The sequence below is a fragment of the Nicotiana tabacum genome, chromosome 24, assembly GCF_000715075.1.
Source record: "Nicotiana tabacum cultivar K326 chromosome 24, ASM71507v2, whole genome shotgun sequence".
Taxonomy (NCBI): Eukaryota; Viridiplantae; Streptophyta; class Magnoliopsida; order Solanales; family Solanaceae; genus Nicotiana; species Nicotiana tabacum.
Genome location: NC_134103.1, coordinates 78365469 through 78383594, shown reverse-complemented (window position 1 = coordinate 78383594; position 18126 = coordinate 78365469). Strand labels below are relative to the sequence as shown.

General features: G+C 35.3%; 1 protein-coding gene and 2 long non-coding RNA genes across 5 annotated transcripts; 1 reads left to right on the top strand and 2 right to left on the bottom strand.

Moving 5' to 3' along the window:
* Nucleotides 1–1649: 1649 nt before the first annotated feature.
* Nucleotides 1650–6110, bottom strand: LOC107779549 (uncharacterized). Of its 3 annotated transcripts, none has more exons than XR_012706575.1 (6): nucleotides 5760–6110; nucleotides 5366–5641; nucleotides 5060–5175; nucleotides 2623–2700; nucleotides 2224–2506; nucleotides 1650–2085 (listed from the first exon to the last, which is right to left on the bottom strand). It is a non-coding gene; the product is annotated as an uncharacterized LOC107779549 (long non-coding RNA). The 3 variants fall into 3 exon arrangements; XR_012706574.1 differs by having other exon boundaries at nucleotides 2224–2503; XR_012706576.1 differs by lacking the exon at nucleotides 2623–2700 and having other exon boundaries at nucleotides 2224–2503.
* On the top strand, nucleotides 1822–7203 carry LOC142178440 (uncharacterized). The gene is made up of 3 exons (XR_012706577.1): nucleotides 1822–5514; nucleotides 6108–6216; nucleotides 7025–7203. It is a non-coding gene; the product is annotated as an uncharacterized LOC142178440 (long non-coding RNA).
* An 8694-nt stretch (nucleotides 7204–15897) lies between these two features.
* On the bottom strand, nucleotides 15898–16876 carry LOC107779558 (uncharacterized). The gene is made up of 4 exons (XM_075247569.1): nucleotides 16805–16876; nucleotides 16702–16728; nucleotides 16366–16422; nucleotides 15898–16260 (listed from the first exon to the last, which is right to left on the bottom strand). The coding sequence occupies exons 1-4, from the start codon at nucleotides 16874–16876 to the stop codon at nucleotides 15898–15900; spliced, it is 519 nt and encodes a 172-aa protein (XP_075103670.1).
* Nucleotides 16877–18126: the final 1250 nt, after the last annotated feature.

Sequence of the window (18126 nt, the reverse complement as noted above, 5' to 3'; positions counted from 1 at the left end):
ACCCTAGTCACGGGGGCTTGACTAGAAACCTTGCAGAAAATTTAAGTCCTTTTTGGTTCTCCCGATTCAAACTAGAAAATATCTGACAAAGTATTTCGAATGTGGTTTGCCGTCGCTTTAGATAGAAAATTGTACGGATTATTCTAGTTCTAGTTAGAAAAATTCCGACGAGGAGTTCACCGGAAAAAAAGGGAGATCGGACCGTTGTTAAACAATGACAGTTGTTCTTTTGTGGGGTCTTAATCAAAGTACAGTACTGATAGTGAAGACAAGAGAAAAATAAAACCGTAAAATAGAGGGCTTGGATGTAGAACTTGCATTTCCAGACGAGTGCATTTAAGATGAACAAGCGGCGACACTAGTAGCTCCGGCCACTCTTTGGCGAAGTTGAATGGTGAAGGAAGAAAGAAAGAAGAAGAGCGAGAAAGGAAATGAAAAGAAAAATAAATTAAGTGATAAAATCTAGGTGTCAGCGCGTGTATTTCACACATTAACATATATCTGGTTGTGACCTTTCAAGGACGTATTTATTCCATTTCGAAAATGTTCAGGTGGGTCATAGGACCCATGCAAAATTTAAGTGTACATCTGGAAAAAAAAAGACTAGTTCAGGGGGGAAATATGTATTATCCCTAAAATTTTAGTATCAAGTTTGTCCCAGCTGCATGTACAAAAGTATGAGTCTTTTGTAGATTCATTTTCTCCTATTCAAATTTTAAAAAGTTATGGAAGATTATTTTCTTGACCGATCCTTTTTAAATTCATTTAAGCCAAATAAATTTGATTCAAAATTAGTAACATCTTACAAAATCAAGAAAGGAAAAGTATCACTTTAGAAGATTAGGAGAGAATTATCTAAATTATTCTTTGTTCCAATAAATGAGCTATAATGTTTTTTTTTAAAAGTATTTCAACAATTATTATTCATTGTAAGCATGGGCGGACCTACGTTGGGAGGTGGGGGTTACCGGAACCCGTTAGATGATTTAAAGATTTTATATATATATATATATATATATATATATATATATATATATATATATATATATATATATATATATATATAGTGAGAGAGACCTGAAATATTTTATGCGACCCCCTAAAATCATAAAATCTGGACAGAGGAGCTGGTTTGTAGAACTGCTTAAAGAACCTTCACTCTCTTGATGACCAGGTTCGAATCTTGGTTCCTACAATGCATATTTTTTTATTTTATGACAACTCTCTGTAACGTTGAATGCTTATTAGCATTAACAAAACTTGGAAGGCATTTTAGTCAATTTAGTTAAAATTTGTGTATCATTTCTTTGTATTGTAGGTTACGGGCCATTAAGTGAATAGAAACTAGGTTGCATTAGCTTAAACAAAGGCCGGCAAATCGAAAAAAGGTCGTAAAACTTCAATGAGGTTGTTTAATGTACGAATCATCTCGTGTTTTGTTGACAGAGCTTTTGCCGATGGTGTGTGTGATTATTTTCCTTCTAATAATCTAAAGCGTACAAGTGATTTTAATTTAAGTTGATATAGAAGACCGAGCTGGTTAAATTGATTGGTTTGGACCAGTACCGCTCAACTAAATTATTGGGCCAACAGACTATTTATACTTTGGGCATACAACTATATGTGTATCTGAGTAAAAGAACAAATAAGAAGATAAGAACAATTTTGTATAGAATATTCTAGATAGTCTGCTGAGTAGGTTAGAATACATTTTTTATTCTTTGTCTCATTTGTATAGAGTCCGTCAGAGACCTTTGTCATTTTATTTAGTCCTTTGTGTATTTAATAGGACACGCACAGTGTAATACGAGACAGAAATACAGAAATCAAAGAGGATTATTCTGAAAAATTCATTGGTCTTCATGGGATCAGAACGGGTGCTCTAAATATCCAGATCTGATTTCTCTATTTTTGAGTCCTCTATTTTCCTTTTCCGGCTCTTCTCTATTTGTTTCTCACTTGCATTGACAAACACTACAGAAACTCCTCTTCTAGCTAGTGGCACCTCAACTGAAAATGGCACTGCTATAGTTTCAAATTTGGTTGATGGAGCTCATCCTTACTTCCTCAACTCATCAGATTCACCTGGAATGAATCGCATCAATGTCAATTTTGATGGAACAAGTTATGAAAATTGGAGGAAGGGTGTATTAATCTCTCTTTCTGCTAAGAACAAACTAGGTTTCATTAATGGAACTTGTCAAAAATCAGTTGAAGACTCACCTTTGTTTGACCAGTGAAAAAGGTGCAAGGACATGGTCATTGCTTGGTTGTTGAACTCCTTGAGCAAAGACATAGCTGAAAGTGTTATTTACTCTCAGACTGCTAAAGAACTTTGGGGTGACTTGGAAGAAAGGTATGGTCAAGCTGATGGTGCAAAGCTTTTCCAACTACATAGGGAAATCAATAATATTTCCCAGGGAACAAATGATGTGGCAGCTTACTTCACTAGACTCAAAAGGATCTGGGATCAAATGAAGGTCCTCAATACCTTCATGACTTGCTGCTATGAAAGCAAATATGGGGCTAAGACTCACAATCACAAGATGAATGAAGACCAAAAGCTTATTCAATTTTTAATGAGAGTAAATTAGAGTTATTCTGGTGTGAGGAAAAACATACTCATGATGAAGCCCCTTCCCACTACTTCCCAAGACTATTCAATCATCTTGCATGAAGAGTCACAAAGAGAGGTACACTCTGAAAATCAAGTGACCACTGTCACTAATAAATCTAGTATTTTTAATGTAAATACACAAAAATGGAACGTGCAGAAAACTAACAATGAAAACAAAGGGGGAAATCAGAACAGTATCAATGAACCAAGGAGAAGTAATATGTTTTGCTCATTCTGTAAGAAACCTAGACATCAAAGGGGAAAATGCTACAAACTTATTGGTTATCCACAGTCTTTAAAGTTCACTAAGCCAAAGAGAAATTATGGGAGTGCCCAAGTTAATGCTGTAGCTATTGAGGAAAGTGAAGGATCAAGAAGTGGAGTTATTTCTGGTGGTGCTTTACCAAGTCTGATGAACTCACAAGGATTTACTAAAGAGCAATGTGAACAACTGATAAACATGATTCAATTTGTCCAGGGTGGAGGTTCTAATGCTTCAGGTTCTGATGCTAATGCTAGTGCCAACTTTGTGGGTAAATGTTATGCTTTTTACACTTTTATATCCTGTTTTACTGCCTTTTCAACATCCAAGTGTTGGATAATAGATTCTGATGCCTCTCAATATATGACTCATGATAAAACTCTCTTAAACAACTTTAAGGAACTTTCTGTACCCATTCAAGTTACACTACCAAATTCTTACAGAGTTAAGGTCACTAGTTTAGGGAGTGTAGCTTTATCACCTGATCTTGAGCTATAAAATATTCTTTATGTTCCCAGTTTCAAGCATAATCTCTTATCTGTTAACCAATTATGTAAGAAATTTAATTGTGATATCCTTTTTACTAAAATTACATATTTTGTACATGCCCCTTCTTTGAAGAGGCAAGTGGTGCTTGGTAAAAATATTGATGGTCTATATGTGCTGGAAGATGTTTCAACTCAGTCTAGGGTATCAAATTCTGAGTCTATGTCAAATTCTGTTTCTGTTCCTGTTAAGTCAATGTTTTCTTTCCCTAAAAGTCATGTTAAGACTTGTAGTGTTGTTAATTCAGAGTCACTTGTTCAATCTTGTAGTCCAGTTTCTGAATTTGTTCAAGCGTCTGTAATTGGATCTTTTCCATCTAATGAAAGTTCAAATATCAACGAAGTTGCAGTTTCTGATTCTATGAGTTCTAACAAACTTTGACATTTAAGATTTGGACATTTGCCTTGTCATGCAATGAAGAATATAAAAATATATATCTTTCATCTTCAGATAAGCAATCTTTTCCATGTGATATTTGCCCAATGGCAAGGCAGTCCAAGTTGCCTTTTCCAACAAGTTCAATTACTACCAAAAAATATTTTGAGCTATTACATATAGATACTTTTGGGCCATACAATATTCCAACTTACAAAAGAGAAAGATATTTCCTCACAATTGTAGATGATTTTTCAAGGGCAACTTGGGCCTATGTGCTATCTACAAAGTCTAATGCTTTTTCCACTCTTAAATTTTTTTTAACTCTTATAGAGAGGCAGTTTTCTGCTAAGGTAAAGATTATTAGATCAGACAATGCGTATGAGTGAGGAACATGTTCAATTACTTCAGATTTATTTACTTCAAAAGGAATAATTCACCATACTTCTTGCATTGCCACCCCACAACAAAATGGGGTAGTTAAAAGAAAGCATAAGCACTTACTAGAGACTTGTAGAGCTCTTTTATTTCAGTCTCATTTGCCTAAGAAAATTTGGGGTGACTGCTTATTAACAGCAACATATTTAATTAATAGACTTCCTTCAAGAATTTTGAACAATAAGTCCCCTTATCAGATTTTATTTGAAAAGGTCCCAGATTATTCCCATTTAAGGCCTTTTGGCTGTTTATATTTTGCTTCAAATTTATCTAGGAATCGTGATAAATTATACCCTAGAGCTATTCTTGGAGTCCTTTTGGGATATCCTTTTGCAAAAAAGGGATATAAGATTTTAAATCTTCAAGCAAATCAAGTGTTTGTATCCAGAGATGTCAAATTTTTTGAATCCATTTTTCCCTTTTCCTATTCCACTCCTATGTCAAAGTTATTCCCAGCTAGTTTCCCTATCTCTAATGAAATCTTACCAATCTTTTCTTCATCTCAGAAATTTGTTTCACCTAATTTAATGACACCAGTTTTGACTTCGTTATCTTCTCCTAATCCTAGAATTTCAGGATCTCTCATTGGTACTTTGTATATACCTAGAGTTGATTCACATCCCGCAGAAGGACTATGCAAATCAACTAGAGAACATAATGCACCTAAGTATTTATCTGATTATATATGTGGTGATGCTTACTCTGTTTTTTCACCAAATCCTCCTCTAACCCATTTTCAATCTTATTACTTTTCTGCTCTTTTACAAACAAATCAACACTTAGTTAATACCATATGTCAAATATTTAAACAAAATTCTTACTGAGAAGCAGCATTTCATCCTAGTTGGCAAACAGCTATGGCAAAGGAACTCGAGGCACTAAAATCTAACAACACTTGGGATGTTATTCCACCACCTTTGGGAAAGAAGGCATTGCCCTGCAAGTGGGTATAAAAAGTTAAAGTCAAATCTTATGAAAGTTTGGAGATATTAAAAGCAATATTAGTGATAAGAGGGGATAAACCAAGGGAGAAAATAGACTATACAGAAACTTTTTCACCGGTGGTGAAAATGACGATTGTCAGGTGTATACTAACTGTTGCAGTTAAGAAGAGATGGAAAATATACCAATTGGACGTCAATAACGTCTTTCTTCACAACGATTTGGACGAAGAGGTGTTCATGAAATTTCCACCGGGAATTGATCCTCCGAGTCCACCACATGAGTGTCATCTTCGTAAATCCCTTTACGGACTCAAACATGCCCCCCGCCAACGGTAAGTTCGTCTTTCCTCCGTATTGGGTTATAGAGGTTTTACTTCATCAGTCAATAATTATTCTTTGTTTTTCAAGTCTTCTAGGACTTTGACGACTATATTGGCAATCTATATCGACGATATTATCCTGACAGGAAATGATCAAGCAGAAATCCGTGAAGTAAAGTCTTTTCTTGACTCTGAATTTAGAATTAAGGACCTAGGAGAGGCAGATTATTTCTTAGGAATGAAAATTTTGCACGAACCTAGAGGTATTATTATCACTCAGAGGAAGTTTGCACTTGACCTTCTTTCTGAATTTGATTCTTTACATTCACGTACAGTATCCACCCCACTTGATCTGAATATCAAGATCACTATAGATTCAGGAGATCTCTTGACGGACCCAATAATTTATAGGAGACTTTTGGGGAAATTAAACTTTCTCACACATGCACGACCTGATCTGTCATTTGTTGTACAAACTTTGAGTCAATATATGCATTCTCCGAGATCTGGCCACTTTCAGGCAGCTTTGCACACACTCCGATATGTTCTGAATGATCCAAGTTTGGATTTTTTCTTCTCTTCTGACCCTTCTTTTCAAATTTTAGGCTTTTGTGACGCAGATTGGGCATCCTATTCGGATACTCGGAAATCCATGAGTGGATTCTTCTTAAGTTTGGGCAATTGTCCTATCTCTTGGAAATTGTAAAATAACAGGTGAGCCCTCTCTCTCTTTGGCGGAAGCTGAATATCGATCTATTCGTCGTCTTGTTGTAGAACTTTCCTTGGTTGTGCGACTTATTTCTGATCTCTCTGTATCTCCTTCCCTTCCGGTTTCCGTCCACTGTGACAATCAAGTGCCAATTCACATAGCAAGAAACCCATTTTTTAACGAAGGAACAAAACATATTGAAATAGATTGTTATTTTGTTCGTAAAAAAATGTTGGATGGCCTTATTTCCCTATCGTTTGTTCCATCTTCTACCCAAATCGCCGACTTCTTCACAAAAGGATTGGCAGGGCCCCTTCATCGGAATTTTTTGGGCAAGTTAGGAGTCCGATCTCCGGGCTCCCACTTGAGGGGGTTGTTGACGAAGCTTTTGCTTGTGGTGTGTTTGATTATTTTCCTTCTGATGATCTAAAGCGTACAAGTGATTTTGATGAAGTTGACATAAAATTCTGAGCTGGTTAAATTAATTGGTTTGGACCAGTACTGCCTCAACTAAATTATTGCCAATAGACTACTTATGCTTTGGGCCTACAACTATATGTGTATATGAGTAACAAGAAGAAATAAGAAGATAAGAGTAATTTTGTATAGAATATTCTAGATAGTCTGCTAAGTAGGATAGAATACAACTTTCATTCTTTGTCTCATTTGTACAGAGTCCGTTAGAGACCTTTGTCATTTTATTTAGCTCTTTGTGTATATAATAGGACACACACAGTGTAATACGAGACATAGATATACAGAAATCAAAGGGGATTCTTCTGAAAAAATTCATTTGTCTTCACGTTTATGCAGGATCTGAAAAAGGACCACACCTCAAAAGAATATGATGTAGGCACCAACTTAATGCAAGTATCAGTGGTTGATTTCACGTTCTGAGATGCTATCCATAAGAGGTAAAATATATGATGTTTAGAGTTGTCCATTTATTAAAGCGAATATATATATATAATAGAAAAAGCGTCCTTCACTGCAAAGAAGTTTGTCACTATATATCTCACCAGCTCATGTATTTGTGACGACTAAAAAGGGGACATTAAAATAAAACAATAAAGGAAAAAGAAGAACATTGCAAAGAGAGAGAGAGAGAGAGAGAGAGAGAGAGAGAGAGAGAGAGTTTTCTATTGATTCTGATATGAATTACTATGGAATAGAACCCTTTTATAGGGAAGAAGTGACTTAGCCACAAAGTAACAAACCCTAAAATTTCTCTAAAATATAGACATTCACCTTAAATATAATTCTATTTATAACACTCCCCCTTGGATGTCTATTCAACAGATAACGTGCCTCGTTAAAATCTTAACTAAAATAAAATCCAATGAAAAATATTTCTAGTGAAGGAAAAAGAGTATACATGTTTAGACATACGTCTTTTGGTTGTCTCGTTAAAAACTTTGCAAGAAAAACCCAGTAGGACAAAACTTTGTAAGAGAAAAAGAGTACAACGTGTATTAACTCCCCATGACGAGAGCATCAATTCACATCCTTGAGCCTTCGCATCCCAATCTTGTACACTAGGTTCTTGAAGGTTGACGTTGGTAGAGATTTGGTGAACAAATCAGCCATATTATCACTTGAGCGAATCTGTTGCACATTGATATCACCACTCTTTTGAAGATCATGTGTGAAAAATAACTTTGGTGAATTGTGCTTTGTCCTATCTCCTTTTATGAATCCTCTATTCAATTGGGCTATGCATGTTGCATTATCTTCATACAAAATCATGAGTAGTTTGGCACACTTCAAACCATATTTGTCTCGAATAAGATGTATTATATACCTCAACCACACACATTCTCGACTTGCTTCATGAATAACAATTATCTCAGTATGATTAGATGAAGTAGTCACGATTGATTGCTTAGTCGATCGCCAAGATATGGCAGTGCCTCCACGTATAAACACATAACCTGTTTGAGATCGAGCTTTGTGTGGGTCAGATAAATACTCAACATCGGCATAACCAACAAGACAGGGACTGCAATTATTGTCATAAAATAAGCCCATATCCGTAGTCCCTTTTAGATACTGCAATATATGTTTGATCTCATTCCAATGTCTCTTTGTAGGAGCATAGCTATATCTAGATAAGACATTAACTGAAAAAGTTATGTCATGCCTTGTAGTATTAACATGATACATTAATACACCAATTATATTAAGATATGGCACTTCAGGACCAAGAAACTGTTCATTCTTTTCTTGAGGTTGGAACATATCCTTATTCACATCAATTGATCGAACAACCATCGGAGTACTTAACAGATGTGCTCCATCTATATAAAACCGTTTCAATATATTTTCTATGTAGGCAGATTGATGAACAAAAATCACATTTGTCAAATGTTCAATTTGCAAATCGAGACATAATTTTATCTTTTCGAGATCTTTCATCTCGAATTCCTTCTTTAAATAATCAATCGCCTTTTGGAGTTATATTGGAGTTCCAATAAGGTTTATGTCATCAACATATACGACAAGTACAATAAATTATGATGTTGTTTTCTTTATAAAAACACATGGACAAATTGCATCATTTATATAACCTTCCTTTAATAAATATTCACTAAGTCGGTTATACCATATTTGTCCTGATTGATTTAGACCATTCAAAGATCTTTACAATTTGATTGAAAACATTTCCCGGGACTTTGAATTATGTGCCTCAGACATTTTAGATCCTTCGAGAATTTTCATGTATATCTCATTATCAAGTGAGTCATAAAGGTAGGCTGTAACCGCATCCATTAAATACATGCCAAGCTTTTCATGGACAACAAAACTAATGAGATAACAAAATGTTATTGCATCCATAACAGGTGAATATGTCTCTTCATAATCGACACCAGGCCTTTGTGAAAATCCTTGCGCAATAAGGCGTGCCTTATATCTTTGTACCTAATTTTTCTCATTCCTCTTATGTACAAAGACCCATTTATAACCAACAGGCTTAACACCATTAGGTGTTTGGACTACGGGTCCAAAAACTTCACGTTTCGCAAGTAAATCCAACTCGTATTAGATTGTTTCTTGACATTTTAGGCGTGCTTTTGACTCATTAGATATGACACTAGAAGATTGTCCAGCATAGACATCAATACGGGTTGGAACATTCTCTGCAGGGATATGTGATTTTGTTATCCTTTTCAAATTTATAAATGCATCTGGCATTTGATTTGCTATTTTCTGCAAATGAATAATCTTTTGTACCTCCTTTTCACAAATAGAGGTACATGGATCAAGATGAGACAATGATGGATTTTTTCACAAAATTTTCCGTTTGATTTTACAAATTTCTCCCCCTAATTTTGGGAAAAGTGTCTTATCGAATCGACAATCTGTAAATCGAGCAGTGAACAAATCCCCCGTTAATATTTCGAGATAGAAAATAATGGAGGGCGATTCAAACCCAACATATATTCGTAACCTTCCTTGGGGACCCATCTTGGTGCGACATGGCTGTACTTCAGGCACATATACTGCACGTCCAAAAATTCTTAAATGAGATATATTAGGTTCATGACCTAACACCAATTGCAACGGGAAATATTTATGATAATTTGTCGGTCTGAGACGAACTAACTTTGCTACATGCAAAATGGCGTGACCCTAAACAGAAGTGGGCAACCTCATTTTTATGAGTAACGGTCTTGCTATCAATTGCAAACGTTTAATCAAAGACTCTGCAAGGCCATTTTGAGTGTCAACATGAGTTACATGATGTTTCATTTTTATCCTAATTGATAAGCAATAATCATTAAGTGCTTGAAATGAAAAGTCGACAGTATTATCAAGTCTAATAGACTTAATTGGATTATCGGAGAATTGTGTCCGTAATCGAATTATTTGTGCCATTAATTTTGCAAACGTGAGGTTGCGTGATAATAATAGGCACACATGAGACCATCTAGAGGATACATCTATTAAGACCATAAAATATCTAAATGACCCACTAGGTGGGTGAATAAGTCCACAAATATCCCCTTGTATACGTTCCAAAAACGCAGGGGACTCAATCCCAACCTTTGTTGGTGATGGTCTAATATTTAACTTGCCTTGATAATAAAAAGTGCAAGAAAATTCATTATTTAAAAGAATCTTTAAATTCTTTAACGGATGCCCGTTTGAGTTTTCTATAATTTATCTCATCATAATTGATCCAGGGTGACCCAATCGATCATGCCAAAGTACAAAAATATTGGAATCCGTAACCTTTTGGTTTACGATAGAATGTGCCTCAATTGCACTCATTCTTGTCCAATACATGCCACAAGACAAAAATTCAATAACCCTTTTCTGGCCAGAGACATTTTTGGTAATAATGAGATATTCAAGATTATTCTCATCTATTGTCTCAATATGATATCCATTTCGGCGGATATCTTCTGGACTTGGAGGAGAATATTGCATTATCTATGATAAGCATTTTTCCCTTAGGCAGAGTTATAGTAGCTCTTACAGAGCCTTCAATTAAATTACCACTACCATAAATTATAGTAACATCTGCCTTACACATATTTAAATGAACGAAATATTTCTTCTCTTTGAATATTGTATGTGTCGTACATGAATCAATTAAACAAATAGAACTTTGACCCAAGTTTGCTTTGAGAAATATCCATATTTTCTTCCCATAATTTGACATATAAAAAGAAATATGCAAATAAACATTAGTATTTTCAGAGAAAAGAAATAAAGTTATATCAATGGTTCAATGATGACCTTTTAATGGAATTTCGAGCAAACTCTGCTTATGATATAAATAATTACGTAGCTAAAAATAATACAATTATAAGTACAACACATATGACTAATACAACATCAAAGATGACACAATAAATATTATTAGTGTCTAGAAAAAAAAATAAAGTAAAAATCAATGATACAATAGACTTATTTTCTAATAAAATTTTAAAAGGTATCGTAAAAACGAATAAGACTGAACAATTTAATTATAAATTGATGCTGCTACGTTCCCAGTAACAAAAACGTTTCAACTTGTTTCCTTTTGAACATATGCAATAGTGGTAAATATACGTAGCCATTAGTAGTATAATTGCTGCCTTTATAAGTTTATAGATCACACGTATTTTGTTCAAGACTAAAGAACATTAAGCTCATTTCTTTGGTGTTGATGTTCGTCATTTTACTAGCCTCATTTGTCTGAATAGTACTTAAGCAATTATCATTTTGTTATTTTGCTAGTCAGCAGAAACGCTAAGTAAACCAAATCGATAACAAACAATGATTAATGAAAATAAAATCAGACAGAACGAAAGTTTTATTAAATAAACGATTATAGCTAAACTAATTAATACTAATTGAAAAACTGGTACTCAGGTAAAGACTACGATTATATGATCTTTATTCACTAACTACTACGAATAGGCAAAAATAAAAATCAAACTACTCAATCATCTTTAATCACGGATCGATCCATCACCGATCAAGTGGTCTATTTTTTCATCAAGGTGCTTAAAGAAATCTGCCACATCCAAGTGGGTGATTTCAAATTCATTGTCAGAGACAAAATTAGCTTCAGGGCCTTTATTCTTTAGAGATGCTTGATAAAGCTCAACCAAATGTCTTGGTGTACGATAAATATTTGCCCAACGCCCTTTCCCACCGCAACGATATCATTCATTTTCTGAACCCGTTGCCTTTGGCTTCTCATATTTCCCTTTCCACTTTTGGTGGTTATTTTTCTTTGGGGATGATTAACACCGGAAAATTTTCTTCCTTGGCTACGGCCATGGCCACGAACAAGGCTACGACCTTTTCCACACTTAGCATAATGGGAATACACCTCATCCACTTCAGGCAGTGGTGTAGACCCAGTAGGTCAATTATCATGATTTCTCATGAGCAAATCATTTTCGTTCATCCACAAGGAGAAGAGAAATCAACTTAGAGTAATTCTTGAAAACTTTCTCTCGGTATTGCTATTGCAGGACCATATTGGAGGCATGAAACATTGTGAACATTTTTTCAAGTATATCATAGTCAATGATACTATCTCCACAGAATTTCAATTTAGAAGTAATTCTGAACATTGCATAATTGTATTCAGAAACAGACTTAAAGTCTTGGAGCCTCGGATGAGCCCAATCATATCATGCTTGTGGAAGTGTGACCGACTTTAAGTTGTCATTTCTTTTATCTTTAATAGCATCTCCAAGACCCATTGCATCTAAATGGATTTCAGCATCCAACACCCACGACATATAGTTCTTACCCGAAATTTCAAGGGAAACAAACTTTCTTTTCATAACATCAGTCATAATTAAAAGAGGAGAAAAATTATACCTTAGTATTCTCAAAGAGCTTTTTGATACGGTAGAGTCTCGTGTTGATAACGTGAAATAAAACAATAAAGGAAAAGAAGAATATTGCAAAGAAAGATGGAGAGAGAATTCTTTTGATTCTGATATGAATTATAATGGAATAGAACCCTTTTATATGGAAAAAATGACTTAGCCATAAAGTTACAAACCCTGAATCTCTAAAATATTGACATTCACCTTAAATATAATTCTATTTATAAGAGATATTACTTTGTCACAAAAATGCATTAAAAGTGGTAAGACCTAATATCAGCCAATATGTTTAACAGTGCAACATAACGGTCCCATATATGGAATCAACTTTATCCAAAATTCCAAATTCTAGCAAGAGATACTCTTCATTTGTTACTCGAGTATAACAAGTTACGTCACGTATTACCGTATTAGCGTTGGATACAACCTAAAATTTCTCGACAATAGCAGAGTTTATGAGTTTGAGTCTCACTTTTGCTGATCATCAAAGAATTTTTACGTACTTAACATGTAAACAGCGTGCTACAAACACATTTTGAGATATAAATTTTATATATTGAACAATTTAAACTTTTAAACAAGTGAACGGTGATTATAGCATTTTAATAGCATGTTTGGCCAAGCTTCTAAAATAAGTTTATTTTGAAAAGTGTTTTTCAAAAAAATACTTTTGGTGAGAAATAATTTGTGTTTGGCTAATTAATTTAAAAAGCACTTTTGATCACAAATTAGTATTTGATCACGCTTTTAAAAATTGCTTCTAAGTGTATTTTTCTGAAAAATAATTTTCAAAAAATATTTTTGAGAAGAAACTACTTTTTTATGCTTCTGCTTCTACTAAAAGCACTTTTTTCCTTCTAAAAAATTGGCTTAAACACCTTAACTTTTTTTAAAACGGAAAAGGGCCTAAAGTACCCCTGAAGTATTGAATTTGGTACAATAAAGCCCTCCTTCCACCTTTTTGAATAAAAAAGTATTTACCGTTTATTTTCTGGATCAACTATGCCCTTATTTCTAACGGCCTTCTATTAAATAATAAAAAAATAATTTTAATCCACGTGTTATATTTCCATTGGCCCAACTTAAAATCCAGCTCTAATCTCCTGCCCCATCCGTAACCCGCCCCATTATTGACCCGCCCGCCCCCACGAATTCATTAAACCCAAACTAAACAAATCTTTAAAGACTCATCAGCGTCTTCTTCTTCCTCTTTTCATTAGGGTTCTTCAAATTCTCCATCTCCCATCTCCTACCTCCCAAGTTTGTTTCTTCTTTTTGAATTTACATTCATAACTATTCTTCCTGTTGATTAAAATGTCTGAATCTTCTTCTGCTTCTTCTCTTGACCAAGGTGATTCCCGTATATGTTATTGCGGATTAATTGTCAACCATTTTACTGCTACGACATGATCGTAGATTCTACAAATGTTGTCGTTCTGAGAAGAACGGTTGTCGTTATTGGGAATGGCGCGATGAACAATTTCCAACTCATGTGTCAATGTTTATCCATAATAAAAAAAAATTCATTAGATGCCCTTCGTCAAGAAAGGAACAAGTTGAAGCAGACTGTGGCTGATATGTTTCGTAGCAAAGCTGCAGATTTGAACAAAGTATCTGCCTTGAATGAGAAAGATTCCAATTTAGAATTAAAAGTTAATCAATTGAGAAGAGTACTGTTATGATCATGGGCTGCTTTTATGTTTTTTGCCGCGGTGAAGATGATGGATTGAGAAGTATTTGAAGATTCTGTGTCTTTCTACTTTACTTTATGTCAAATAGTTGTTGTTGCGTTGGTTATTAACGTTGGTTAATAGGTAATTTGCAGATTAGTGTTTCTAGGTAGTTTGCAGATTAGTGCTAACATTGTTTAATGTAATATGCAATTTTTATGTAATGTACTCCATAATAGTTGGAGTTTTAACTGTTAGTGTTGAAGTGGTTAATGTAATATCTAGTTTTTATGTAACATGTAGTGTTGGTTAATTATTTGTTAATTTATGGTCCTGCAGTTTTTATGTAACATGAAGTGTTTTGTTAACTGTTAGTGTTGAAGGTAATACAATAGTCCCTCTATCATAAAACTGTTTGGACTAACGGGTCGTTTTGTTGCTCAAAATGAGATACGACAAAGATATGAATAGCACTGTAATTGTTCACCACTTCATTCAAACAAATCTGTTCATACTCTTGAATACCAAACCATAAACACCAAACCATAACTGAATGCCTGCACTACTTCTTGAATCATAAACATAACTAAAACTGCTCTGTCATAAATACCACCAAAAGATAACTAAATACCAAACTATAAATATAACTAAACTGTCAACATAGTGTTTCACCCTACATTAAGCACAACAAAAGATTTTTTCGAGTGAATCAATACAGCAATTTCCCCAACTGATTCACCAAAAAAAAAAAGCAAAATACTAGTACTTGAATCAGTCATTACAAAAAAAAACAGTCAGTCATTCTAATCTTCCCTAACACTTAGCCTTCTTAGCCTTCAGTTTACCAACTCTGTTTTCCTTTTCTGCTACCAACTGGTTAGAGGTCATTGCTGCTTTGCCTTTCCAAGTAACTTTCTTTGAGGAATATGGCAAGTTAGTAGGTATATTCCCACCAGTCTCATCTCCTTTGAAGTTGATCTTTCTAATTCCAGATGGTTTTTGCAACAACTTCTTTTGTTGAAGCCTAGTCTTAGCTTCAGATATCACTTTAGGCCTCAGAATTGGCTCTTCATCATCTTCATCTCCATTTTCATATTCACTTTCATCATCAGCAATATCTGAACATAGAGCAAACTGTTGAAGTATGCCTTGATATGCAACAGACTGTTGAAGTGTTCCTTGGGATACATCAAACTGTTGATAGCAGACTTTAGGTGCAATAGACTTTTTTGTCTGCTTGTTTTTTGGTAAAACAGAGGATGATGCTTGAGTTGCTTCATGGACTGGACTAGTAAACACCCTCAGTCCAGGAGTAGGCATAAATGCATACTCTGAATTTTGACTGTCCTGAGGTGCTGTCTGAGGCACATCTTGCACATCTTGAGAACATCCCCCAACCTACAATAGCATCAAGAAGACTGTTAGGATAGGGAGAATATAGCAGTGAAAAGATTGTTAAGACAGTTAAGAAGAATATTATACTTACCAAAGGATATTTTTTGATGTTGTGACCTCTATTGCCACAGTGCCCACATGTCATCACAAGCCCCTTTCTTGAAGCTGACCAAACTCCTTCTCTCTTTCTTGCCTCATCTTTTTCTCTCTTTCTCTTTACTTTTGGCCTACCAACCATTCTATGTACTTTTTGTGGATCCATTGCATGTGTTGGCTCAAATTTCTAGAATTTATCACCTCTTACTGGTTGTAGTTTATGCATGTACACCAACATGTAGGCTTTCTTTGAATACCACCAATGCACTTCACTCAATGGATCTTCTTTGTTATTATCTAAAGCTTTGATGGCATGAGGACATGGTATTCCTGACAAGTCCCATGTCCTACATGTACACTTCTTAAGTAGAAGATTGACTGTATGCCTGTGTGCACCTTCAACAACTTCATATCCATTATCTCCATTAAAAACAACTTCACACCCTTGTGCATTCTGTGTGAAATCATTCAGCAACTCCATGGCATAAGGACTAAATTCTCCTCTCCAAATTCTACGTTCCTCTTCACGATCTTTCAACATAGTCATGACCTTCCAAACAAGAAAAAATCATAGTCAAACAGTGGTGCCACATTAGAAAAAAAGGGAATGATTCTGCTTTAGAAACAATGAAGTAAAAGGCTCTTAGAAATTTACCTTCACTCTAATATCTTCTAACATCTTGATAATAGGCTTTTGTCTAGCCTCAAGAATCTATTTGTTGAATGATTCTATAAAGTTATTATCAACCATGTAGTTCTTGCATGTGGTATCAAAGTAAGACCTACACCAGTTTTGGGGTGGGTACCATATGAGATCTTTAGCAGCATTTTCATTAATATCACCCATTGTATTCAAATGATCTTTGAATTCTTCTTCATAAGTGCTCCAAGCACACCACCATAGTAATTTTTTCTTCTCTAAACCCCTCCAATTCTTGCTCCAATTATCTTTAAGATGCCTAACACACCATCTATGATGTGATTTAGGTACCACAGTAGACACAGCATCCAGCAAACCCTGCAATATTAAAGAAAGTTTATTAATACATAATGTAAACCTAACATTGGAAATGAATAATAAAAATTAGAAGTACCTTCTGTATATCTGACATAAATGTCACTCCTTCACCATCTCCCAGCTCTAATGAAGATCTCAATAGCTCCATAAACCACTTTATGTTCTAGATGTTTCTCTATCCACCACTGCCCAAGCAAGTGGGTAAAAGTGTTTCACTGAATCTTGAGCCATAGCAACCATTAGAATTCCCCTGCACTTCTCTTTCAAAAATGTGCCATCCAGACCTATTAAGGGTCTCAAACCAGCTTTTTAGCCACTCTTCAAAGCTTGGAAGCACACATACATTCTAAGAAATCTTCTTTTTCCTTCTGCCAAAGCATCTTTAGAGATATTTATAATCACATCAGAGCATGGGTTATTGTCCCTCAATTCTTGAGCATAGGCCTCTAGCCTATTGTAATCATCAATGTAGCTACCCTCTAATTTCTTTAAGACAAGTCTTTTAACCCTCTTCATCTTTGAATAACTAATATTACAGCTAAATCTGTAACGACCCGGCCGGTCGTTTCGAGAGTTATAGCCCCGTTTTCCTCATTTCTACTTTTTTTGTATTATTCGGCTATATTATATTGTATCAGGTTAGTTGGTTTGGGTCCGGAAGGAACTCGGAGTGAAAAGAGACACTTAGTCTCATAATTAAAAAATATTAAGTTAGAAAAGTGGACCGGATATGGACCTATGTGCAAACGACCTCAGATTCGAATTCTGATAATTCCAATAGCTCTGTATGGTGATTTTGGGCTTAGAAACATGTCCGGAATATTATTTGAAGATCCGTGGTAGAATTAGGCTTGAATTGGCAAAATTGAAAATTTGGCGATTTCGATCGGTAGTGAAAAATTTGATATCGGGGTCGGAATGGAATTCCGAAAGTTGGAATAGGTTCATAGTGTCATTTGTGATGTGTGTGCAAAATTTGAGATCATTCGGACGTGGTTTGGTTAGTTTCGGCATCGGTTGCCGAATTTGAAAATTAGAAGTTCTTAGGCTTGAATCCGAGGGTAATTTAGTGTTTGGATGTTGTTTTGAGTGATTCGAAGGTTCGACTAGGTTTGTATACTGATATATGACTTTTTGATATTTTTGGTTGAGGTCCCGAGGGCCTCGGGGTGATTCCGGATGGTTAACGGATTTGTCGAAATTGGACTTTGCAGGTGGAACTGATGTTTCTGCTATTTCCGCACCTGCGGAAGAAAGGGTCGCAGGTGCGAGGCCGATGGTGCGCGTGGGGAGTGCGCAAGTGCGGGAGATGCTAGGCCAAGGCTGGGAATGCAGGTACGAAGAATTGGCCGCATCTGCGAGCTCGCAGGTGCGAGGCCTTGAGCGCAGATGCAGAGA

What these genes read in the sequence shown, in the direction of transcription:
- LOC107779558 (XM_075247569.1), bottom strand. Translation starts at nt 16,876, where the DNA reads ATGGAGCTATTGAGATCTTCATTAGAGCTGGGAGATGGTGAAGGAGTG. An exon ending in TTATGTCAGATATACAGAAG is followed by an intron (nt 16,729 to 16,804) that starts GTACTTCTAATT and finishes TTAATATTGCAG; the next exon opens with GGTTTGCTGGATGCTGTGTC. An exon ending in TGGATGCTGTGTCTACTGTG is followed by an intron (nt 16,423 to 16,701) that starts GTACCTAAATCA and finishes TTCAACAAATAG; the next exon opens with ATTCTTGAGGCTAGACAAAA.